This window comes from Porites lutea, chromosome 3 (genome assembly GCF_958299795.1).
Source record: "Porites lutea chromosome 3, jaPorLute2.1, whole genome shotgun sequence".
Taxonomy (NCBI): Eukaryota; Metazoa; Cnidaria; class Anthozoa; order Scleractinia; family Poritidae; genus Porites; species Porites lutea.
The window spans coordinates 3,918,433-3,945,383 of NC_133203.1; the positions used below are offsets into that span (position 1 = coordinate 3,918,433).

The 26,951-nt window shown below is 38.7% G+C and overlaps 2 protein-coding genes across 2 annotated transcripts; both read right to left on the reverse strand.

The window, feature by feature from the left end:
- Positions 1-528: 528 nt before the first annotated feature.
- LOC140930224 (integrin alpha-4-like) lies at positions 529-5,308 on the reverse strand. Its single transcript, XM_073379889.1, has 4 exons — positions 4,312-5,308; positions 2,938-3,015; positions 2,455-2,507; positions 529-832 (listed from the first exon to the last, which is right to left on the reverse strand). The coding sequence occupies exons 2-4, from the start codon at positions 2,965-2,967 to the stop codon at positions 676-678; spliced, it is 240 nt and encodes a 79-aa protein (XP_073235990.1). The 5' UTR covers positions 2,968-3,015; positions 4,312-5,308; the 3' UTR covers positions 529-675.
- On the reverse strand, positions 4,300-26,951 carry LOC140931454 (integrin alpha-8-like). The gene is made up of 8 exons (XM_073381267.1): positions 26,429-26,951; positions 23,713-23,846; positions 14,997-15,103; positions 10,734-10,872; positions 9,441-9,554; positions 6,726-6,806; positions 4,665-4,715; positions 4,300-4,355 (listed from the first exon to the last, which is right to left on the reverse strand). The coding sequence occupies exons 1-8, from the start codon at positions 26,593-26,595 to the stop codon at positions 4,300-4,302; spliced, it is 849 nt and encodes a 282-aa protein (XP_073237368.1). The 5' UTR covers positions 26,596-26,951.

Consider the following 26,951-nt stretch of genomic DNA (forward strand, 5'->3'; position numbering starts at 1 on the left):
TCACGTTTACATGTTAGGTAGGGTAACCCACCACATGTTACCTCACCTATCTGGGGTCCCCCACCTCCAGGTAAACAGGCACTAAGACTCCACAAGAAATAAACGTTGTTGACGAAGAACGAGGTCAAAATGGCTGCATGATGACCAAATTCTTATTCCGCATTTGCATAAAAACGAGTAAGGCCTGGTTAATGGATAATACCCGCTCAGGTAACCAATCAAAGCAAATGATTCCCTTTATATCCTTCACTAAACATCTGCTCGCAAGGCTTCAGTCACTTGAAAAATTTGACTAAACAAATACTACTTAAAGGGTTAAACGACCTCCAATGGATGTAGCCTAAAAAAGAGCAAAGATGATGAGAATCAATAAAATGATCTCCTCAGGGAAAAGCATGGATCAATCACCAAATTTTCTCAACTACTTCTTTAACCCTTTCACTGCCAAATCTAGCCAAAGGCAAATTTCGACCAAATTTCCACATTTCATTTTGTAAAATTCTGTACAACAAATAGCACCATGTGTGAGTTCAGGCAGACAGCTTTCATTTGAATGGTCACATCATAGGATTTCGTCCAAAGACTCAAAAGTTAGTGTCACCTTACAAAACTCTATCACACACTCTGGCAGTGAAAGGGTTAAGGAAATATATGGGGGAGATCAGTTTGGGGAATTTACATCTGCTTATTGGGGGTTGAAGGCTTAAGGATTTTCATACCGTCAGTCCCTCGCAAAATATAACAAACCTGTCCGTTGTTCAAATAGATGAAGACTCGTCCCTCGTCCTTTACAGTAGTGTAGTACGGAGCGCCCACTAGAATGTCCGTATGCCTGAAGACAAACCAACGTTTGTAGAAATTTTTGTTTTGATTGTTTACGGCCAGGAAGAAATAATGTAACGTGGCCATTCAAATCAGTCAAACCGGTGTTTGGGAACTTTTGGGAGCGGCCAACCGAGCGATTAATATAGATTGACCGTTGAACACTGGTTTGATTAAAGAGGCTGTGTCACGGCAGTCCAGTTCATTTTTTTTAATTTTTCCAATTACTCGCCCTCAGTCGCTATGGAATTTGAAGTAAGCGAAGAAATTACGTGTAAATGACTGAATCAGAGATCCGAGACAAACAAATATGTCTCCTGAGCATTAAGTTGCAAGCAGCAGGGATCAACTTTGAAAAAACTGTTAGGCTGAACAGTTTTCAAAAACCCTAATTTCAATCCATTTCAATCTTCTTAAGTTTCGCCCATCCGTGGAATCTGCTGTTTCTGTTGTGCTATTTTAAACTTCCTTTAATGTTTTTAGCGGTTATTTTTATGTTTGTCTTAATTTAACGGGCATTTTGTAATTACTTAATTTGTCTGAATTTCGTGACACAGCTCCTTTAACACATAAAAAAATGAGGATGATGAGAAAGTGAAATATCTAGATTGATGGATTAAATGATGTTTCCACTTCTTCTGGTGCCAAAAGAAAGGAAGTCAAAGACCACTGATTAATGCCATCAAAAGTGTACTGATCTATTGGTACATCTTGACAAAGTAAACGTTTAAAAGAGGTGAAGACAATAAAAATTAAGACGCAATCCACTAGAAAATTGAGTAATTTTAAATCTCAGTGGACAAAAACCTTGTACCAGAATAATTTAAAGAATATTGCACTCTTTTTTACATTTTTTAGGGCCTAAAGATGTAATTAGTCATCTGTAATGACACCAAAGAAAATTTCTCCTGGGAGTCCGAGAAATGAATGTCAAATTCCCCCAAAATTGTGAAAACACGGGTAAATCTCTGTAAATTTCATATGAGAGACGTAATTTTGTGAAAATTGAAATTCATTTTCTCAGGCTCCCATGGGGAATTTTCTTTGGCGTTATTACAGATGATTTATTACATCTTTAGGTCTTCAAAAATGTAAAAAAGAATGCAATATGTTTTAAATTATTCTGGTACAAGATTTTAGTCCACTGAAAACTAAAATTACTCAATTTCATGAAGGATTCCGTCTTAAACTTGTTGGGGCCTTGGAAGAGGTGTCCGCGACCGCAAAATGGAGGGGTGGCTGCTTAATAAAGATTTGACTTAAAAACCTCTTGGGCAGAACTATCAGAACAAGGCATTTTTGAAAATTACCTTCATATCGTAGTACACTTCAGTTAGCAGGTTATTCCATGCCACGGTGCAACTACTCTAGTTTACATTCCATTCGACTAACAATTTCCAGAAAAATTGAAAAGAGAGCGAATGGAACAGCAATCGGAAATTAGAAAAAATTTCACAAGTGAACTCTTCAATCGTAAATTCAGTTAACATTAGTTAGCCTCATTGCAGAATTGACTGGTCGATAGCTTTTGTTTACCCATCGTTGGAGCAACTGTGACAAAAGGGATCAAGACAGTTAGGGGCAGCTTAATATAAACAAAGGCGATTGCTGGACGAGCCGAAAATGACTTACCTATCGTTGTTAAGATCCACAGCAAGAACGGCACTGCCATAGTAGGTTCCTATCTGTAAAAAAAAAAGAAAGAAAGAAAGAAACAGAGATATTACTCATGGTCAACGACTTACATAGGTTAGGACCAGGCTCCGTGGGGGGGAGGGGGGGGGGAAGAAGGGGGAAGGCGCAAAATGGGATGAACAGCAAAAAAACATCGACGAGCGAAGCGAGCCTAGCGGTGGAATGGAGACTCCACGGATTCCCGTACGGCTCACAGATATTTTTTCGGCGCCACCCCCCGGTTATGTGGGGGAGAGACGATGCAGAACAACACTTCCTGTGCACAAACACTCCTGACCCTCCCCGTAGAGAAGACAATTTCCCACTTGGACCTCCCCCCCCCCCCCCCCCCCGAGTCTCTCACTGTTTTGTCTACTGATGCTCATATACGTGAATTTTTTCTGTACTATCACACAATAAAACCACATTTAGATCACGTACCGGTAATCCCGCAGGCTGAGGCAATACCATTTTCACTGGCAAGGATCTCGCAAAGCTATCATAGGCATAAATGATGACCTGAAAATAAAAATAGAAATGAGGACTTAGTGTAACACAATAGACCTTTTTACCGATACGGCGGCCATATTGAATTAATTCGATTTAAGGAGTACTGTAGGATGCCCAGGAGGCATGAGGACATAACGTTTGTATTTTCGAGCGCTTTTCGGGACGTTTTTTCTTAAAGTTTTCTTAGAATAAGATTGTAATGGCAAAAAGAGCCTTGTGTTCCGTGTCTGGGTCTAATAATGATCGCCTTTTTTCCGAGAAATACACAGTGAAAGATTATATTTCTAATACTAAACTAGAAAAAGGCGATCATTATTACATCTTAACACGGCACAAGGATCTTTTTTCCCATTACAATCTTATTCTAAGAAAACTTTAAGAAAAAATGTCCCAAAAAGCGCTCTAAAATACAAACGAAATGTGCTCATGCACCCTGCATCCTATAATACTCCTATAATACTCCTTAAATCAAATTAATTCAATATGGCCGCCGTATCGGTAAAAAGGTCTATTGCACTAGAGAATTGGTGTGGAAGAGTTGTGAGCTTTGATCTTCTAACGTTGTTGTTGCCCAACGTGGACTAGAAGAAAAAGGATTCAGTAAGGTGCACACAAGCGGTACGTGGTGGCTTCGCCACGGCACGATTTCAGAACAGGGAATTGTCGGTTTTCACTTGACGTCTTTAAAATTCAAACTACAGAACTATCGATGCTACCGAGATTTTACATTCACGATGTATTAGAGCAGCTGAAAACTAATTTTCATACAAATTTTCGCTTCAAAAGGGTTCTTGGTTTTGTGATAGAGGACGCTTGAATTGCTAAGCTTTTGCGTGACGCGGCATTTACATGACGGCCGAGAGAGTTGTCATGTAGATTAAAAAAATGACTTATTTCAAGGAATTTTGCTACGTAAACAGTTTATGTACTAGAAAAAGTATTACTTTAATGCTTATGAGTTCCTCGAAGAATAAATTCACGCTTTTGTAGCTAGCAAAACTCGGTAACAGATGTTTCTGCTGGTTTCCGTCCACCAAGTTGGTGCTCATCCGGATGAGCACCAGCATGGCGTCTCCATACAAATCTCTAAAAATTTGGGTAAAATATTTCTTTGGATATCTCGTATACGAAATATTCCTCTGACCTGAATCTTGGCCACGGTCTTTGCATATTTACCTCCTTTCATTTCCCAGATTCTGGACTTTATCTATTGAACGGTTTTGATTTTTATTTTGATCTATTTTGAATGGCGTGACACTGAAAACCAGCAATACGCGAGTATAATTAAATTCTTTAGATTTTTACCTTCCCCTTCACTTTATCAGCCCTGGGGGAGCCGCCAACATATTCTGAAAGGAATAAGAGAAGAAAAGTAAGACTTCAAAATTTTACTTTTACTCTTGGGTACACAAATTGAACTAACATTACTAATGTCTTCTTCATGCCTTTGAGGCGAAAATTGGCTAAGGCACATCTGTCAGGGAGCTGCAAAACATGGTTATAACTGGAAAAACTTTATTAAAACGTATTCTCCGAGAACAATAGGAAAAGCATGTCTGTGAAGGAAAAATCGTTGACGTTAATTTAAGCTAGGCTTAACAAGTGTAAAAAGCGCCGAAAAAAATCCACAAAGTACACAAATCACAATTAGAGCAAACCTATTCGCCTCCCTCTAGGGTCAGTGAAAGATCCACTAGCCACAGAATAGCCTAAAAAAACATGGAAATAAAAGCATAATATCGAAAATGCTCGAAATTGTGTAATATTCAGTTAACAGTGTGCTTTTTGAGAGTGGGACATCTTGTCTCCAAACTTGATGTCCCTCAGAAAACAATTATCTTTTAACCCTTTCAACCCTAAGAACAAAATCTGAATTCTCATTTGTTGCCCCCATTCATTTCCTACTGAAGTAATGGGGAGAAGTTGATAAAATATCAAGCAAATTCATCTTGTGTAATCATGTCCGTAATTCTCATGACCATTCTGTTTTACAGAGCAGTAATATCACAAGGAGAAATTTGAAGCTGATCACTCTTAAGGCTTAAAGCGTTAAATGGACATTTCGCCCCTTCTAGTTATTAAACTTGAGAAACTCATTCATTATAAGTTGACACGAGCTTTAAAGAGTAGGAAGCTTGGTTCTAATTTGTTCTAAATCATTAAGGCAAACCAGGGGCTTATTACTTCTTTCTGGGTAAACATATTATCCACGCAAGCAAATGAACAGAGAGCTGCAAAGGAATGGTTTTTTTAGAGAGAGAGTGAGTGAACTACAGCAGCAGCGAAGGCTAAACCTTAGCCTGCGTGGCAGACGTTGGAAAGGAAAGGGAAAGGGGGTTTTGCGCTCGAGGAGGGAGGCCCCTCGCGTTTCTCTCACACCTAAAACTCCCTTTCCCTTCCCTTTCAAACGCCTGCCACGCAGGCTAGTTAAACCTTAGCCTGCGAACAGCAGACTTATTCCCGGTCCTCGCTTCTCTCTTTCCGAGACACCGAAAAATAGCTAGCTATTTTCGGAGGGAGGGAAGCGACGACCGGAAATGCGTCTGCCGTTCGCAGGCGCGCGAAACCTTCACGATAAGTGAAAAAGAAGACTGACTGTAAGCCAAGAGGGTTTTTTCGGAATCCATCAGGAAAATGAGTAATATTTATTTTCAGTGGACAAAAAAATGTACCAGAATAATTTAAAGTACATTGCATTCTTTTTCACATTTTTCAAGGGCTAAAGATGTAATTAGTCATCTGCAATAACACCAAAATAAATTTCTCGTGGGAGCCCGAGAAAATAAATGTCAGATTTCACAAAATGAAATTTTACACCTGAAATTTTTAGAATTTACCTCTGTTTTCACAATTCTTGTGTTCGTTCTTTCGTTCATTGATTCATACATCTTCGTAACAGAAACTACTATGAGAGCAAATAGCAAACTATTTGATCTATGATCTACAACAATAAAATTGTTGTAAATTACCCTTTGCAGTTTTCCGCATTCGCGAGATTTACCCAAAAACCTGTCTCCCGTGTGATGCTCAACGTTTTGCCTATGAAAGCTCCTGCCTTCTTGGCGTTCTCATTACCATCATGTATGGCGTGACGGGTAGGTTCCCCTACGAGTCGCTTCGCTAACGTCCGTTTCGTTTACGTCTCAGAGGAGTTGTCTCACGAAATTCAGCCAAATTAGGAAATTACAAAATGCCCGTTAAATTAAGAGAAACATAAAAATATCCGCTTAAAACTTTAAAGGAAGGTTAAAATAACATAACAGAAACAACAGATGTCATGGATGGGCAAAACTGAAGAAGATTGAAAACGGATTGAAATTAGGATTTTTTAAAACTGTTCAGCCTAACAGTTTTTCAAAGTTGATCCCTGCTGCTTGCAACTTCAAAAATAATGCTCAGGAGACATATTTGTTTGTCTCGGATCTCTGAATTTGTCATTTACATGTAATTTCTTTGCTTACTTTAAGTTCCACAGCGATTGAGGGCGAGTAATTGGCAAAATTATACAAAATGAACGGGACTGCCGTGACACAGCCCCTTTAACTTGTCCGCTTAAGAAACGAAACGCACGATACACATGTAGTACACATCGTTCTTTAAGCCATTGATCAGGCGAAAAAAAGTAAGGGAACTGACCTAATAAGTTGGCCAAACAACTTAACAGGTAAGCGAAAAGAACGTTGGCTGAACGACTGTAAATCCATTGAATTAAGACTCACCCATGTAGTTTGAATCATGAAGTTGATCTACCACAGATCTGAAATACTCTTGGTTACTTGGTTCTTTGAAAAACAGTACACCTGAGGAGAAATTCAGAGTGATTAACTCACAATAGTATAACACTTAAACTTATTTCAGCGAGCTCAACCCAGACATACTGAAGACCGGGGGGTGGGGGGGGGGGGGGGTATTCGACCAATGAGCCACTGAGGGTTTGAAACTTGTAACACCTTCGACTTAATTACCCTGTTCAGGACAGGACCAGAGACAAAATTCTCCCCCCCTTTTTTTGGCAATTGCAATAGAGCAAATTTACGTTATAATCATTCCTTTTTGGACCTCGAGTTAGTGTCCTCTTTAGCGAGAGTCCGTAATAGCGGAAATTTATTTCAGTCAAACGTCTGTGATTTGCTTTTACCGGGGATTTAGCTGCTGTCCGTTTTATCGGGGTGTCCGTTATAGCGAGTTGTCCTCAAGGCGAGATTTGACTGTAATTAGGACAGACTCACTGACACACTCACACAAAATTATATACCCTGTTTAGGACAGACTCGCGCAAAATAAATAGTCTGTTTAGAACGGAGGCGACAAAAACCATACCCTTTCCAGCGGCACATCCCCGAAAAGGCCATCAAGATTGTCTAGTTTTTACCGTATTTCTGATCATAAAAACTTCATCCCAAAATATCTCGATACCGCTCTCATAGATTTTGCTTAAACTTCACGAACATCGAGGCAGCTATTGGAGGAAAAAGCTCCCGTAAACGATTTTGGAAGGACAGTTCCCAGTGCCGAGAAATACGGCTGCAAGTAAAATAGATAATGGCGTCAATTCGTTGCTATGACAACTCTGATGTCACTGTAACCCTGACAATAACAAATGTTCTTCTTAATCTGATAAAGCTGTGGTGGTCAGGGTGTTGGTAATGTTTCCACTCTTGTTAATGACGACCTAGCATATGCTCAAACATGGGAGGTATTGACCCTGGAAAACCCCACCGAGCCACCTTAAAAGTTACAAGTACTTGCCCTGCAAGAAATTCTACATGTCCCAGACTAACGGCCGGACGGGACTTTTTTCAAGCCCTGTGATGATGCTTAACTTTGTCATGATTTTCAAATAAATTGTATCTGTCATTGTAATCCAATAAGAAATTTTTTGTATCATCTTCGGTCTTCGGGTATATTAGCCTGCGAAAACATCCGTTTCTCTTCGCTCTTCGCCGCTGGGGACGTTTCGCGCGGAGGAACGTCTGCGACTTAGCCTGCGTAGCTGGCGGTATTGTGTGGGTATTGTGTGGTATTGTGTGGCCGCTCGTGACGGCTCCGCCGTCAAATCTCACTCGACTACTACACAATACCGCCAGCTACGCAGGCTATCTGCGATTCAGCGACAGAAATTTCATCCAGACGACGTAAAATCTGTCCGGAATCCGGTCAGAAGCGCTGGTTGGTCGACAGAGAAGTTACATTGTTTTAGCGATTGTTTACGAATGACAGTCTTGACAGACAAAAGACAAAAGGCCACAGAGATCAAATGTAAATGTGAAGAATCTCTGACAAAACAGTCAACATTTGTGGATTATAGTCTTCTCTAGAAGAAGTATTTGAGTTTTGCTGGAGCTCTTTAGCAGGTGAACACAACACTTTACCAAAATCGACCAGAGGATACATAAAATTGGACCAATTTATATTTGAAACCCCATGACTACCGGATTTATTATGTAAACATTGATTTGCGTCATCAGTAGGGAATTTCTGCCGCTGAGTCGCAGACGTTCCTCCGCGCGAAACGTCCCCAGCTACGAAGAGCGAGGAGAAACTGATGTTTTCGCAGGCTACGGGTATATAAGAAGAAGAAATCGAAGCAGGGAATAAACAGGGACCTTAAGATCCCAGGACGGCGACTGCAGCGAAAACGTCGCTGAAAAAGTGAATTTACGCTCTTTTAATCTTCATCGCGATTACCTCAAGTCACTAACTTTGTCAAATATAGGTGAACCCTCCTAAAGTTGAACTCCTAAGAACCATATCCAAGTTCAGAAAGAGAGAGGAAATTTCGTCGTCGCTTGTGTACTTCCTCTGTAAAACGTGAAATTAGCCATTTTTCTCTCGCAGTCGTGCAGCGACGGCAAAGAAATGTACAAAAATGCTTGATGCACGTGCAAAATTGTTGTCTTGGTTATTAAACCTCTTTTACTTTTTTGAGGTTCTCGTTGCCGTCGCCGTTTTCGGATCTTAAGGTCCCTAATTTTTACTAGGATGACGGCTCGAGTCAAGCCGAAACATATCTTCAAAATGCTGAATTGTGTGTCCAAAAATATATTTTAATTAGCTACCGTAAAATTCCGAAAATAAGCCCCTCCATGTATAAGCCCCTCCAAATATAAGCCCCCCAAACCGGTAACGCGAAAAATCCTCCGTTAAATCGCCCCTCCAAATATAAGCCCCCCGGGGGCTTGTACTTGGAAAATTGCCCTCAAATACAAAGTAAAACAAAGCAAAAACAGTAAATTTACTTCCAGCTATAAGGCTAACTCAATCGATTTTGAAACGCAAATTTCCCTCCGTAGATAAGCCCCTCCGAATATAAGCCCCTCCAAAAATAAGCCCCTAAAAAAGGGCGTTTGAATAATATAAGCCCCGGGGCTTATTTTTGGAATTTTACGGTATCTACATTTGTATTTATCACAGGGAATGAACCAAAGGCTTGCCTTTAAAACTTGTGGCTCCAACGGCGCCGATGAGAAACTCTTGTCCATCATGAGTAGTGTACTCTGCACTGAATCCGGCTTGACAGTAACCAAAGTTTTTGTTACCTTTTTGCTCTAAAAATGGAATTTTATACGGTTAGGTTTACGGTTATCGCGCTACCAAGAAGTCGACTCGCCACCAATGAATAGCTCTGAAATAATTGACAAGGTTTTAAAACCTAGGATTACTTAACCTAAGATTTTCGTCAAGCTTATTCAAATTTAAAGTCGATCCAAATTCAAATGTGCCGATCCTAATAGATCATTCCTTACGTCGTAAGCTCTTGTTAATGCAAATAACAATAATTAATAAATACACGTATAGGTTCTGTGAATGTAAACTTTGACATTTGAGAGATTACAAAACTGGCAGAAACGTTTCACAACCACTAGTCATTTCTTTGAAATATAAAAATAAAGTAACGGTTAAGAAATTTCCGTTCATGAAGGTTCAAAACAATGTTATGCTAATTTCTATTCCTGGTGGCGATTTCATTGGTGGAGAGATAGTTTGGTGGCGAGATGACCAGATATCGATGGTCAATAGAAACATTAAGTTCGTTCACACCCAGAGTAAATGATGGAGCCGTGGAAGGTAGCTCTAACTTTTGAGTCTGTGGATGAAATCCTAAGGTGTTACCATTCAAATGAAACCTCTTCAGCAGTACTTTCACATGGTACTATTTATTTAGTATGTAGTTCTAACTTTTGAGTCTGTGGATGAAATCCTAAGGTGTTACCATTCAAATGAAACCTCTTCAGCAGTACTTTCACATGGTACTATCTATTTAGTATGTTTTTCTAACTTTTGAGTCTGTGGATGAAATCCTATGCAATTACCATTCAAATAAAACCTCTTCAGCAGTACTTTCACATGGCACTATTATTTTATTTAGTATGTCTTTCTAACTTCTGAGTATGTAGATGAAATACTATGAAGTGATGAATGGGTTAACTGACTTGGGGTAGGCAACCGTTAATTTAAGGATCAGCGTTAAGCACTTTTAGAGTTCAACACTCATTTACAATAGTTAGAGTTTCTTTTTCTGTGAGTCTTACTGCTTTTCAATTTTTGTTGTTGTTGTTGTTGTTGCTGTTTTTGCGTGGCTTGCACTGTGTCCTTACTACATTTGGACCTTCTATCATGTAAAAATTATGTACAGCACAGCATTTGAAGCAAGAGTGTTTTAACCTTTTAAGCTCGCCTGCACTCCTTAACGCTTATTACTAATCTAGAACTTATTTTGCAGTTACCAGTTTCACAGGGACTAAATATCTCTTTTGGTGTAGCTCCATAAAGGTCACTCTCAAGCCCAAAACATTGTCCAAGAGGCCAGTAGTCATTTATTGTTTGAGATGAAACTGTTCGTAAAGCGTACCTGGGAGCACAAGCCTAGGTAAAAAAGGTACAGGTTAGAAGTTATGATAATTTTTGATACTTCCTACTACAGTTTGCAACAATGTTGATTACTCTTGGGGCTTAAACAGGTATTAAAGTCATCACCAATTGATGAGCTTGAGAACTGGGGCCTAAAAGGTTAGTGGGGGAGGCCAGATGCGAAAAATAAGGTAAGGAGGTAACCAGGCAACCCTGGAAGCGGGAACCACCACTGCCAGGAGCCGCTAACTGGCACCGTCACACTGAGAAAATACTCAGTGGAAAACATACTTACCAAGTGACATACTTACGTGCGCACCCACACATGACAGCAGGGAGGGAAGAAGGAATCCGCAAAGATTTGCCAACACAAAGCAAAAGTGATCCGTAACGATCAGCAAAAAAAGCTTGCAAAATAATGCAAAGGATAGCAGCCCTGAAAACCCCAAATGAGCCACCCTGCATGTCACGCATGCTAATACAGGACCACCACTGGCTTTGGCTCGAGGTTAACTCAGCCTCAATAAAAATTTAGCCACATAAATAAAATGTCTGATGTTAAATCCATTGTCAAAATCTTATCTGTACCACTTTGCTCCTTAATTTACTTGTCTATTTCTACTAGTATAGCATACTAGTAGCATAGTCCCTGACAAGATCAAAATTGCAAGAGTTATTCCTGTTTATAAAAGTGACAATCATTCACTATTTTGTAATTATAGGCCAAATTTTGCCTTGTTTCTCTAATTTTTTTCAAAACGTAGTTTATAATAGGCTAATTGATTTTATTGAGAAACAGATTATTTTATTTTCACATAAGTATGGTTTTAGATCTCAACATTTTACCAGTTTAGCTCTCATTCAGCTTATTGATGAGATCTTGTCTAACGAGAGAAAAGAGTACTGTGCTGGCATTTTCTTACATTTGTCTAAAGCTTTTGACACAGTTAACCATGTAACTTGAACACTATGGTATAAGAGGTCTTGGTCTTAAAACAGTACGTTGAATGTAACAGCGTGGCCTCCGAGTATAAGAGAGTTAAATGTGGTGTCCCACAGGGGTCATTCCTAGGCTTTTTACTTTTTTTTGTATATTGATAACATTCAGCTTTCATCAAGTTTCCTTAAGTTAGTACTATTTGCTGACAACTCCAATGTCCTTTTCTCAAATGCTGATCTCATCACAAGATATCTTAAACTGTGAACTTGAGAAAGTTTCTAATTGGTTGATGGCCAATAAACTCGCAGTTAAAGGGACAGGTTCACGGTTCTGTACATGCTCATTGATTAAATTACTTTTTTCAATTTATTATTAATTCTATAGGTTAATAATCCCACTTACATGTATCTTAGCAATCTCAGAGTGTATTTCAAAGTAGAACTGTATTTCAGAGTAACCTGAAGTAGGATGGAGGAGTACTAAAATTGCGGAAAAAATTAGTGGATTATGCCAACACTACCAATGTTAAATTTTTTATTCCATGGTTGATGAATCTACAGTTATTTGCACATAAGTTGATCAAGTGACTCCCAGGGGAGTGTGCAAATTGGTTCTTTGACAACATTATGACATGATCATTCTGCTTGCATAGACAATACAGCATGTCCCCGCAGAAAACAGTTTTTTGATTAATGAGCATGCACGGAACAGTGAAACCTTCCCTTAAACGTTAAGAAACCTTACTTATCCTGTACTTATCCTGTATCCCTGAAGTCAAGGAAAATTGGAAATGACTATACCTGGTCACAACCTCATTTCAACCAGAAATGGTTGGAAAAGTATCCTATTGGGAACTTCATCCATGTCAACCAAAACTGGCTTTGGTTGAAAGGGTTGGCCGCAGAGGAGGTTGGATAGCAGTTTGCAAAGATTCACAGGAGCAATTTGGATCGAGGAAAACCATCTTGCAATAGACCGTGAGATGAAAATTCAAAACATAGTTTTAGCTCAATTATTTCACATTTTTCCTCATTTTCCATCATCGATTCGTCAAGAATTTCCTTTGCTGGTTTACCTGGACCCTCGTGATTGTATTGATGCAAGAATCTTCAAGGTGAGTTGATTTTTAAGGATTATTTTCATCGTGCTTTGCTCGACAATCCAAAATGGCTGCTCTTTTAGGTTTTTTTGAGTGATACATTTGAAATGGGACTCTTTCGCATTTCTTTGTCTCAACTGGTCTTCTTTTCACAAAACTTTGAAGAAAAAATATTGATCTTCAACTTTGTATGGTCCCCCCCCCCCCCCCCCCCCATCGCCCCTGCTACAGTTTCTGAGTTATTTTCCATTTAAAGCATGTTAAGTGCAGAGGTAAATGATGCGACGTGTGACACTTAACCACACTTCAGTCGGCCTCATGTGGGAAAACATTCTCACTGTAAATCGACACTATGATTCTTATTTGTGCTCTAATATGTTTTTCACTTTGGTTTTTGTAATATTGAGTACAGTTTATTGTTTTTCCACGTAGATTAACCGTGTCACCGCTCAAAGCAGGATTACGTTGTGAGCTATCTTTTGGGAGCATATCTTACCACGTTTCATTTCTCATAAGGATACAATAATAACATTAAGTTAGTGTGAAAGTACACCCTCTTTGTTTCTTGATCATGTGAAGCTTTTTTTGTTTGAGACATTGGAGGAAAGTGCTAATCAATTGTGTTTTGTGATTTCTTTTCTTTCTAGATTAACAAGCACAGGGCCAGAGAAAAATCCTGAACAAAAGATAACTGAATTATTGTTTGATACAATAATATTGCTCCTGAGATTTGGTGAGTTGTGCATATTTTTACATTTTATGAAGTAAAACTGTTACGAAGGAGAATTAAAAATGTCAGCTTTTAAATGAAGTAAAAGAAAAGAATCAAAGTAGTTGTTCTCCTACCCTATAAAGTACCAAACTAAATCTTTGACTGCATGCCTGACTGACATTTTTGTAGCAGAGATCAAATTAATTGAGTTTGAGTTATTTTATTCTAACTTCCAGATTACTTACTAAAAGACCATGAAATTTAATTAGATCTGTTACTCTCCTGGGTATTTATATATTACAGGCTTTTGTACATGTCCCCTTACCTTCTGGGTAGGCTTCTCTGTTGGCAAATGAAATTTTTATCTCTTACTTAGTGTTCACATAGAATTGCAATTTTTGGGAGAAAACAAATAAAAGTTATTTTCCTGTACTTTTCCTGACCGAATAAAAGAAGCTATCAGTAAAACATCTGTATTCCGAGTGGGACTTGACTCTCTCAGTGAGCATTTACTGGCAGTTTGGTTTGCATGTAACTTGTATTATTTAGTATTGAGAGCAACAAGTAGGCATACCACAGATTTTCAAGTCCTGGCTAACCTAAGTATCCATTATTACTTTGTATAGATAAACTGAAAGATATTATCATAGACAGTGAGGCGGAGGGGGCTGGGAGAGCTTTAGCCTTAGCCTCCCTCTCCTAAGCTTCTCCAGTCAGTCAGCCCCTCCACTTAAAAATGTTCCACTATCAATGATTATTGAAGAAACTAGTAAGGTGTTAAGTGCATGTCTGTGCTTCGGCTGAACTGATTTTATGCTGGTCAACAGGTGCAGTTCTTTGAAAGTTGTCTCAGTTGTCTAAGTTCACCATCATTCGAATTCTTCATTGGCCAGTTGAATGTGTATTCGCAATAACTGTCGCTGTCTGGGAAAGGTGAATGAACATAGTTGATACAGCTGGCTTTGTTTGCAAGGTGTCTTAAATCCCGCTAACTTTCGACGCTGCTAAAAAAAGATGTTTTAAAGGCACCTCATTCACTTAGCCATGAGAAATTTATAAAATGATTGATAAGATAAACCTTTCGTGTGAAAATACTATGAATTCTAGAACAATGTTGTGGCTTAAATCTGCAAAAAGATGTGGATCATGGAGATCCGTCTAGCTCAACAGTTTTCTTGTAACTGAACTCCTTGATAATTTACCCCATGATCCTTTGCGAACTGCTGTCCAACCTCCTCTAGGTTAGCCCCAAAAGAACATGACCAAAGAGTTCTTTTTGTACCTCCTGACAAATGATTTTAGGTCACCAAAAGGCAACTTTGAATAAAGGTGAGTTTGAAGCATGCTCATTACAACATCTTTTACCATTTATGTTACATTGTCCATACCATTGCTTTGCCATTCTTGCCGGTGCTAGTTACCACTGCTCCTAGCCACATACCCTCCTTCTCTTCTGATTTATACCTAGAGTTGCCAATGTCTATCTCAGCTGCCGCTAAAAATGATCACAAAGAAGAAATGTAAAAAAAACAAAAACAAGAACAAACTCACACTTTCCCCTGAAATTATAGAGCTTTAGCACCAATGACGAAAACATCACTTTTAAAATGAATTCACAGTTTTTCAAACTATGTACATCATGTTTATTCCAATTCAGTGAAAATGTCACATGTAGGGGAAATTCCCTAGAGTTGATTTCTTGGGGACCGCACTCAAGTTAAGAAAGAGAAAGAAAAATTTGTTGTCGCTTGTTTATGTCCTCCATAAAACATGAAACTAGGTATTTTCACGTCATAGTCATGCAGTGATGGCAAAGAAATGTACAAAAAAGCATGATGCTTGTGCAAAACTGTTGTTTTGCTTCATAAGCCTATTACTTTTTGAGCTATTTTGAAAAAATAGCTCATATGTCAGTGGTTTGAGCGTATGTATATTTGTGCCTTTGTATCTTTGTATGTTCAGATGTTTGTTGCAGGGGCCAATAAGGTTGAAGGTACTATGTGTTGATGCATAGGTACCAATTATTAGATTTTGGCATCTACTACGACATTCACTCGGCTTAAGGTCAAACAAGGGCACTTTAAGACCACCATCTTGATTCTTCACATTTTTTTGTCTTTTATTACGGCTAAAGGTGTTTAGAAGCATAACACTGAAATATCTTTATGATTCAAATGCTGAGTACAGTGAATGTGGGTGCTGCTTCAAGACATTTCCGACCTAATTCAGCTATCGTGAATGGTATAACACATATATTTCATAATTTGAGTTCTGTTTCACCAGCTTCAAGGTAGAGTGGAAAAGATCATATCTTTTTCAAAGTTGCTCCAATGAAACAATAATTGAAATCTAGATATGGACTTTAATTCTGGAGTATGTGACCTATATAGTTTAAATTGTGGTTTTAGAAGTCTGAAAGGCAAAGCAAGTATTGGTAATCCTGTAAACAAGAATTATTCTCTGAGGCCCTGGCAGGGTAAATTCCGACAAGCGACATGGCCCAAAAAGTAGCGACAATGCGTAAAATGAAATCGCAACAAGAGACAACCTTCCTCGCCCAAATTGTGACAGTGACGGCAAAGCCGACAATAAGCGACAACCATTTATAAACACCGACACGAGACGTTTTAAAATTCAGACTTGTGACATGGGACCCCCCCTTGGCAGGGCCTCTTCTCTCGCTTACAAAGTTCAACTGACCTTTTTCGTGCTAGCCAAAAAAAAAAGAATTAGGAGAACAACATGAAACACGCTGGCTGCTGAAAAGTCATTATAGTTCTTGAAACATATTTTATTTAGTAAAGATGCGTCACTCAAGTAGAAACAGTAATGTCAGAGAATTAAATGAGAAGAAGCTAGTTGACAAAATAATTACATATTGCTTTATTGAGTGGCATAACATGATGTGATTAGAAATACATTTCGGCAGTTTGATGATTTTCTTGGAAGGAAATCAAATGTTAGGCTATAAACCTTGACATTGCATTAAGCATAATTTAATTATTGTAGACATTGTAAAGCTGAGGTAATTTCGAACAATCATTTGAGCAAATTTTGTAGCAAACAATTTGCATTATTTTACGTATCAACTGTAAAACGGACAAAGTCCAACACCTTCATGTGCAAATTGTGTGCATGAGTTATTCTAATAATCCTTTTTTACTGGATTACTGTGTGATAGCTCGAATTCCCTCATGTACGGACCACGCTAGGGGCAAATTCCAACACTTTCATGTGCAAACGTGTGACTGTATATCTCATGCAGACTTGCTTTTCACAGTAGTTTTGTAACTAGTGCTTTAAGTGAAGGCTCTTTTCTTTTAAGAATCAACAAGAATCGCCAAAAGGCGATTTTTAACTGGGCTGCCAAGGGGCTATTTTTTCTGAGGGGAGGGGGCGACTATAAACACTCAGGCTCCCATAAAACCTTGTCGGCAACCATTGCATGCGACAGAACCTCATGTGAGACTGAAACATAAACTCATTCAGAACATTGTACCCTTTTGAAAGACTTTCGTAACCAAAAAAAAGAGTACCATTTTTAAGTGGGGGCTGTATAATAACTTTTAAATTCCACCATTATGAATAAAAATAGACAAGGTAGCCATTAATTCTAAGCAGGAAACAATTTGCATTATTTCCACGTACCCCTCCCCTAATCCCTCTGTGCCCCAAATATTGCATGTCAGTATAACGTGAACTAATTTGACGTAACTGGAAATTCCAAAAATTGTTGTCGTTCTACGAGTATAATGAGCTTATTTACACTAGACAGAAATATTGTATTGTATGAAAACCAGAAGTATACTAAAACAGACAGTTAACTGCCCATTGATCCCGCCTGATCCAGGGGCCTCACTGACTGCACGGAGACTTTACTGCGCTTTTCACAAACATGCGAACTCTAAAGTTCAAAAGCCACCTTCACAATTGTGTTTATCGCTGCCATCAATCATAATTACGATCACAAGCAACGAACCTTGAAACAGAGAACACACAAAACGGATCGAAATCCACAAATCACAAACCATGACCTTTTGAACCCGTGAAGTAAAGTTTTGTTTCCTAAGAGGTCCGTTAAGATGATTAACAGCAGCGAAAAACGCAATCGTCGGTTGGCTTCTGAACTTCAGCATTCGCATGTTTGTGAAAAGTGCGATCCTAATTTGCGGTCCACAGTCTACAAGAAAACGCACTATTTTTTCCACAAGAAGAAAAATATTCAGTTTTAAGATTTTCCTCATGGTATTTTTCTCTAACTTAAAGGATTAAAATCCTTTGCATTTTGAGACCTAAAAAAGTTTAAAGATTTCTCGCTCGCATGTTGCGTTCACCAGCACGCACTTCAAACAATGTAAATAGATGAAACGATCGATAACATATTTTTTACCTGATACCGATGCAAATTAAAAATTCGCTCCAGTTCTGTTTGTCTCACCCAAGACGAACTTTTCTTCATGGAAGATAACTATGCCGCTTTATAACTCGTCCGAAGTTTTTGTGCCAGCTAAACAATATGGAAACACTATTCACAGTGACTCCTTGGATATTAAAAAGACTGAACGTTACGCACTATTATGCCTTTGTTTACTTCTCATTACATCTTCAAGCGAAGTCTCTCTTTTCAAGCGATTCATCTCAATGCACAATAATTGACCCTTATATTAGTTAAAACCCTATGGTTCATTTATATTAATGCTGTTTTTGCCCCTCACATTCACTGGGTTCGTTCGTATTCAAAACACCTTTACGAAAATAAAGGTCGTATAAGTCATGTGTGTTATGTTTCGAGATAAATGGATTATACGCTTTTTTAAGTTTCCATTTTGCGGTGACTTCAGTTAACATCTTCATAAAATGGTAAAAGAAGTATCAAGAAACATCACGAGAGCTGAAAACTTTCAAAGGCATGTTTCTGAAACTCGCTAATGCTGACATCAATATAGCGTGCTTGCTGAATGGGCGAAAACACAGAATTGTGATCACAAGATCATGTACAAATTTAATGATAAAAGCTTAGCAAGATACAAATACAAACAAAAGCAAACCCCCTGAAACCTCGACGTGGGCTACACTTGCATGCTCTACTCAGTCACCAAACCAGGGGGGGGGGGGTAAGCTACTTCCCATACATTCTCTTAAATGAAATCCAAACGATGTTCTGACAACTTGCAAAGCTATCAGCAAAGGCCTTGCCAGCGGATTTGTGTAGTGATCATGCGCATTACGTAAAAATCCATGGATCAACGGTCTTGAGAAGAAACAAAAACATGGCGATCGAAGGCGGGACTGTTTCTCACGATTATATTTTGGTAATTCGCAAATTTATTGATTTTATGTCCCTTTTCAGACATAGTGTGTGGTTTTCTTTTTCTGTTAAACAATTTCCCTCTGCAGAGTTTGGAATATGCAACATATAGCTCGATCCGTACAGCTGATAAGAACCGCCGAAGAGCTAGAGTTGAGCTATCAAGCAGTGTTTTGCTGCAAACCTTAGGAAAGTTAAAGTCGCTTCAAGGTGCAGAGCTTTCAGTAGTAGTTGTGATTTGTTTATTAGGATCGTTTTGAATTTTAACTTTGGATTCAAGGTGTTGACTGATCGTAATAAACGAAGTGAAATGTTATGAAGTGTGAATGTTTATTCAGTTACGATTGTAGAGCTGTAAGCTCATATTTATAAAGCTCTCTGAATTACTTGCTTCCGATAAATTTGACACTTTCTCCAGTAATTTTTATCAGCATCAAGTTATCCTTACCCGGCAAAAACGATGTAACCTATAAATCGATCGAGCGCCTTGTTGTTCGTTAAGATCTAACACGGTTTCCCCCGCAATTTCAGTACTGAAAGACAAATACGATATGAAAGAAAAACAAAGATGCATGATATTATTTTTTCCAATTTTTATTTTTTCAGTAAACATTTCTGATTTCCTCTGCCGGTCGCTTCTTGCTTCTAAAAAGTCTAAAAATATTTACTGTGGGAAAAGTACTGCAATTTTCCACTGACCACCACGCAGGGTGACCGCTTTGCAAGTTGTGAGAACATCGTTTCTCGGTCCCAGACCTCGTCTCTTCCCCCCCCCCTGCACCAAACCTTGTCAGTAACAGCTCCTATTTTCCTCAAGTCGCTCTCTGTGAAGCTCCCGGATGGGATGTCCCGGTGAAGCTTTAAACTTGTGCATTGTGTGCGAAATTCTCAGAGTCCCTATTTTTGTCCGTGTCTTCTTTATCCTCAGTATCCGAAATTTAGACCTCCAAAGTGGCGTGTGTTGCATTAAATAGAAGAAAATATTGAAAGGAAAAGCCAGTCTTCTAACATGGCAAAGTTGTCACGTCCCCCGCTCATGGACGTGCATCGTGCCATTCATCGGCAACTGAGTTGTTCGCTTCACTGACTACAAAGGCTTACAATCAAGTCTTCAGCCATAGTGTCGTCAACTGGTGAAATACCTTGCTCATAAATTGTGCTTCTTAATTGCTCATGTACTACATCGATCGATAATTCTCTCTTTGAGTTCACGAAGCGGCCACGGCATTCCAAACCTGACGCTCACAGTCATCTTTTAGTGTGAACCTACCGTGGACAGCGTGTCGGTTTGAACGCGACGCGAGCATTTCTCTGAATTTCCCAGCGCCAACATCATCTAACTGACTTAAACTCGAACAATAAAAAATTATAGAGTGACTCCCATGATCGAATCGCTTCGAACAACGCAAATAGCGTTCTTCAGGTTCGCAACGCTTTGTGGGTTTTTAAGGGGGAGCGCAGACGAGGTACAAAAAGTATCCGTGCAAGGCACCGTGCAAGAGAAACTCATATGAAACCATTTGTGAGAACATCGTTTCTTGGTACCAGACCCTCGTGTCTTCCCTCCCCCGGGAGGCCGTTTTTCGCCGCAGACGACCGAAAGCCCATTTTATGACTGGGCGCACAGGCAGCCCAGTAATAACTTACAACACTTTTAGAATCAAGTCATCAGAGTTAAAGACTGGTTCATTAAGGTGATTCCCTAGTAAAAGAACCTAACATAGAATGTAGATGAAACTTGGTACACTGATGTAACAAGTCAAGAGGATGATAAAAAAGTAATAAAAAGTGGGGGTCACCGTGCTTGTTTTGATGTCACAATGCTGACAAATACGGCTATTTAGGACCCTTTGGCAAAAACCGTGCGCAGCCCAAAACTAGATAAAAAGGAGAGATTTTTTCTATGATGCATGTGGTATCGCACAGAATTTGACTTTAATGTATTGTTTATCCACTTACGTATCAGAAAAATGCCTTTTAATGCCCCTGTTTTTACTTTACGCTCCAAAGCAGAATTAAACTGGACACACGCTATTCGACCCATGATAGCTCAATCTGTACAATTTAGTAAAATTGCCAAAAAACTGAACATAGATTTGTGCCAATTTTTTTCTCATCGAAAGGAAGCACTGTGCTTATTAAAATCATGAAATAAAAAATGGGGGTGCAGTAGAGCTGCAGAAAGTGCGCATCAAATGCATTTTCTCCAATTTTTGAGAGAGGACTGGGGCGAGTTTCAAAAGAGAATGTATGTAAAAGAGGGAAGAAAGTATTTAAAAATCCGTTTTTACAGAATTTACATCGAGATATCACATTTAGGACTCAATGTGATAAAGAAAGCGTTTAAATGAAAATCAAAGTGAGTATGCACAATTTAAACATCCACTATCGAGGTTCTCCGTGAGGAAGTCGAACACAGCAACACGCGTACTACTTACGTTATGCACATTCCCAACACTTTGAGTCTCACCTCGGCAAGAAACAACCGGAAGCAAAAATTCCAATAGCACTTCTCTTCAGTCAACTTCATTTTAATAATGTTACTTCACATGCTCTCTTTTACGGCGGCCATCTTGTTATGCACAGTAAGAGATGCGCAGTGCAAAACTAGGGAATCACCTTAAGTAATTTTGCACGTGACAACCTCGTGAATAATGATAACACTAAATTTCATAGACCAGATGTTGTGTGATCTAGGGAATCTTCAGGTAAAAAAAAACAAAGGCTGAGACCAAGAGGACAAGGTGGTATCTAGCGCAAACACTATATTTTCTAAGGAGACACAGAAACCACCAAAGACAGTGATTTTGTTACAAATAGTTTTGGTGAGTCCCAGTCCAGAACCAATGAGTCCCAGTCCAGAACCAATGAGTCCCAGTAAAAATAAAAAAGAGTCCGAAATTGAAAATGCTTAGGTCTTTATGTAACCAGACAGCTAATCTGAAGACAGACAGCTCCAAAACTCTGTATTGCAGTATACTGAAATTAAAATTTAGTACTTCTTTTTAAAAGCGCAACAAAGGCTAAAAGAAATATGCATCATTAAACAACTGCCATAATAACTGCCACAGAAATTACATGAATGGGATATTTCTACAAATACACATGTTATTCAATCGATCAATCTTTGAATTGTTTTGCGTCTTTGGGGATTTCTATGCGTCAGGGACGCAGGACACAGAGGTAACAAAATCACTGCAAAGAGGAGGTGAAAACCAGGGGAAAGACATACCAGAAATGGGAATTAAGATAAATGCTCTGGTTTTTCCTTGCGAAAGACAGTAACCACCTAGAAATGGTGTTCCAAAACAAGAGCATGGGGTACAGACAGTTAAAGAAAGCATAGGTGGGTACACTGTGGAATAAGATTTTTACTGGGATGCTTTGTTCAAATTGACATCCTTTTTAATTGGGTTACCTGTCGCTTATATAATGAGCTCTCTCCATCTAAAAACAACAAAATGGTGGATGGATCACCTTGAAGGCATTGCATTCTTACATGTGTATCCCGCCTATGTGAAAGCTCATTTGACTTTTGATGAGGGGTCATTTCCAGATAAAAACATAGGCACGTTAAACGTGCATGAGCTATTTTGAATGCTTCAGTGTAACCTTACGAAGTGTGATGAATCTACCTTTTTTGTCTTAAATGTAGACTGGATTTTTGAGCGAAATTGGGTATTGCAGTACATAAAAGAAAACGCGAAATGCCGGCTCAGCAGCGTCGATCCTCATGCTGTATATTCACTTTCCTCTGTCTTTCCCTGTTACATTTGGTGCAAGTTAAACAAATTGTTAAAGTTAAATAAATATCTACTCACCAAACGTTGATTAGACGGAAAACTCTAAGGTTTCCTTGGAGTTTCTTAAGCCAAAATGTGACTCATCAAATTCGAGTAGTCAAGACATACCAGGATTTTTATCATTGTGGTAGATGATTGCATCGTCACAATTCACGAGGTTTTCACGTGCCATTCTTCTCAGTGAAACAGTCTTTAACTTTAAAGTCTTGATTTCTTCATGTTTTAAAAGCTATTGCTTTTAAAAGACAAGAGCCTTTTTTAAGGCATTGGTTGCAAAACGAAACAGGTCTTCATACGTTCAAGCGAGTTGACATCATTATTGTGAAAAGCCAATCTGCATGAGATGTACAGTCACACAACTGGCACGTGAAAGTGTTGGACTTTGCCACCTTTCTTTGTTTGTACGTGAGGGAATTCGAGTTATCACACAGTAATCTAGTAAACAGAATTATACAAATAACTCATGCACACAATTTGCACGTGAAGATGTTGATCTTCTTCAGAACAAAAAAAGGTCTGTTGAACTTTGTAAGCGAGAGAATAATATTTCTAAAGCTTGTTTACAGGATTAACAATACTTGGTACAGCTTTCAAAAAAATAAGCTGCCTTTCAAACCTGTAAAACCACATTTTATAGGCGACATACTTTCGAATTAAAGTCCATATCTAAAAATCAATTATTGCTTCACTGGAAGAGCTTTGAAAATATACGATCTTTTATACTCTACCTTGAAGCAGGTGAAACACAACTTATAAATACGTGCGTCAGTACCGTTAGCGATAGCCGAATTCGGTCAGAAATGTCTTGAAGTAGCATCCACACTAAAATATGAACCCTTAAACAGCTGCATCACTGTATACAGCATTTGAATCATGAAGATATTTAATATAATGTTTCCAAACACCTGTAGCCGTAACAAAAGACAAAAAAATTGTGAAGAATTAAGATGGCGGTCTCAAAGTGCCCTTGTTCTAATAAAGTTCTACACTTACGTGTTTTATCAATTATAATTTCGTCACATGGTTTGTCTCCAGGGTATTGACATCTGAATGCTGCTCCATACCTTACAAGAGTTTCACCTCCAGTTCTAGCAGTAACATTACTTTTTGGAGCTCCAACTAGTACCCTGTAGGAGAAAATTATACACTTCAATCAGCATTCATGAAAAAAGATAAATCAGTGACGAAGGGAAGTTGCAAGCCTAACACTTTCCATTTATTTAATTATTTATTTCTTTAAGGTTTATTTATTTATTTATTTATATTTTTTCTTCAAACATGTAACTGAGAGAAGAGCATCAAAATAGCCACCCATCCAAGCGAACCAACAATGGTTTCTGAAACACCTAGAAACCAGTGTTTTGGACTCTGTATCAAGATAACAATAATAATAATTTCCATTATTTACCCATGGCACTTATTTTATAGCACTAATGCTAATGGTGCCAAGAAAAGACCTGAAACAAAATCTCAATCAAACTTAACAAGGGTAAGAATCCCAACCGACCGGGGGCAATATTCTTTAAATTATTCTGGTACAAGATTTTTTCCCACTGAAAATTAAAATTACTCAATTTCCTGATGGATTCCGTCTTAAATACTGGCAGTAACCCTGTGACTGACTGGCATCCAATCCAGGGGTGAAAACGAAATATTCCTAGTCATTTCATAACGAGGTTAAGTTCTGGCCCGAAAAGCCCCCTCCCCCTCCTCCCTAATGAGTAAAATGAATGGTTAGGGACATGCATAACCACCACCTTCCCTTCCCCCACCCAACTGATTCCCCTATCATGTTAAATGACGTAAATTCACTTTCAAGAAGGTTTACATAGCGCAGTGCCTCAATAACGGGAATGTTCTCAACCCTTTAAGCCCTTAGAGTGATCAGCGTCAAATTTCTCCTTGTAATATCAGTGCTTTACAAAACAGAGTGGTCATGAGAATTAAATACATGATCACACAAGATGAATCTAATTGATACTTCAACAAATTCTCCCCACTTCTTCTATTGAAAACGTATAGGGATAACAAATGAGAATTTGAATTGTGATGTTAGGGTTTAAAGGGTTAAAAAAGAGTCAAGTCTCGCTTGCTTGGAGATCAGATAAGAAATGATGAGGCAATTAATTCTTCATGAAACCGGATTTACTCGCTAAAAGTTTTTCACTTCCTTCTTTATTGATGGTCAAGTATTCTTCACGATATTTACTTTCTGCATCGTATTTGATGATGATTGAGAATGCATGTAAGACACGAAAATCACTTCGAGAGAAATTACATCATTGCCAGGGACTTAAAACATGATGAACATGGCGCAACATTTCAATCATCACTGAAAATAAACCACATGCTCATCACAAGACTCATTTTTATAGCCTCACCATCAAAGTTTTCATTGAAGTAATCACTTGTTCCAAAGTAATCAATGCTTTCAAACAATAGAATTTGTGGACCGACCCGTTCAGGAAGAGCTCTATATCTTTCGCATCAATCCTTCTTATGTAAGATTTCTTCACAAAATAAAGCATGGCACTGTGACACGTCACAATTCTTATCCCCAGTTTCCTCAGTCTACACTAGGAACGCCTGGGACCACGAGCCCCTTTCGGCACAGACACACCCAAAAAACAAGAAACGCTTGCATTTTCTGAGTCTCGCAGCTAAAGCAAATGAGACTAATAATGATGTCAATACCAGCATTTCTGGGGTCTCTTCATGTTTATCCAGTTGTTTATCCAAGTGTTAAAGTAGTTGCCTTAAATGGCACTACTCGCTTCTGTCAGCACTAAGAAACGACCTTTATGGACATTAGCAGACGGGGCCCAGTTAATGTTCAAATGCCGGTTAGCACTAACCCGGCATTAAATTTTAACTTGGGATTCTTTTTCTTTTTATCAAAAGCACTCTCTCATATAATTTTCTCTATTCTTTTCAGAGTATCCAATCATCAAATTGTTGGTAAAGAGAATGAAACTGAATTTGCTTTTCAAGCTCTCATATCTGAGTTCAAATTTCGCACTAACTCTGGGTTATCTTAACCCAGCTTCGAACAACCCAGCCCACACATATTGCACTGAATGCCAACTACCCCTTTAACAGAGATTTTGATAATGATGTCAATACCACCATTTCTAGGGTCTCTTCATGTTTATCCAGGTTTTTATCCAAGTGTAACAGTTGCCCTAAATGGCCTTCGCTTCTATCAACAATAAGAAACGACCTTTAATTTATGGACATTAGCAGAGAGATGTAATTACACTGTTTGCCAACTACTCTTTTGACACGGAGATTTTGAAACCGATGCGAATATGAAATATTTTTTCAGCATTTAATGCATTTCAGCAGACATTTTTGGGATTCCTAAACCATTTCATTTCCCCGTTCATTTCGTATAAACGTGTCTGACAGTTTTAATAAGTGTGCCGCCCAAATATTAGGCTCATGTGTTTTGTTAACCGTTAAAAATGTAAAGTTATCGTATTACGGATATCAAGGAATGAATATTTAGTATATACGGCTTATCAAAATGATTTGTTATACTCCACAGTAAAGTAAAGTTAGGCAATTAAATAACAGAGAAAAATAAATATTCTTTGAAGCCGCTTTAGTACAGAGGGTTGGCTCAACTGGACCGGATCATACTCTACAATCACGCACGTTATGCTTTATAACAAGTCATAAAATGTTAGTACATACAACTTTCACTTACCAGTACAAGCTTCCTTGTGAGTGAAGAGCTACAGAATATCCAAAATATTCACTACCCTGAGGTCCAGAGAAGATAACAGGTTTCTTAATATCGATATTAAAGCCATAGATAACCAGAGATTGAAGGAAACAACAAGCCACTATGCGACATAAAAGGTCAAACTCCATGTTGTTGGTTTTGCTTGAAGTATTTGTAAACCTGATCAAGTGTTTCCCGATGTGACCACGATAACTAGCCAAATTATTTCGGCGGCAGTCCTCTGTAATAAAACTATTAACTGCTGTGATCTGACCAGGCTTGTCTTGTACCAAGTTCTTTCCTTAACAGGTCGAGGTCTCTCTTTCGCCTGGTTACAGTGTGCGCAATTTTCCGTTGTTAGGTTGTTCCAGCCCTTCCCTTGCGAAAGCACAAAATAAGAATGACCTTTTCAAGTCAATGACGTCTAAACTGCTAATAGTCTCAAAAAGAGCAACCGGAACTCCTCTACGTTCCTCCGCAAAAACATAGCACGTTTCACGAACCT

Excerpts from the sequence above, each read along its gene's own strand:
- LOC140931454 (XM_073381267.1), bottom strand. The coding sequence starts at position 26,595 with ATGGAGTTTGACCTTTTATGTCGCATAGTGGCTTGTTGTTTCCTTCAA. Across the intron at positions 10,873-14,996 it reads GCAAGAATGGCAAAGCAATG|GCTTGTGCTCCCAGGTACGC; the intron begins GTATGGACAATG and ends TTTTTTACCTAG. Across the intron at positions 4,356-4,664 it reads CCCTAGAGGGAGGCGAATAG|AATATGTTGGCGGCTCCCCC; the intron begins GTTTGCTCTAAT and ends TATTCCTTTCAG.
- LOC140930224 (XM_073379889.1), bottom strand. The coding sequence starts at position 2,967 with ATGGTATTGCCTCAGCCTGCGGGATTACCG. Across the intron at positions 2,508-2,937 it reads CTCAGCCTGCGGGATTACCG|ATAGGAACCTACTATGGCAG; the intron begins GTACGTGATCTA and ends TTTTTTTTACAG. Across the intron at positions 833-2,454 it reads GTGGATCTTAACAACGATAG|GCATACGGACATTCTAGTGG; the intron begins GTAAGTCATTTT and ends GTTTGTCTTCAG.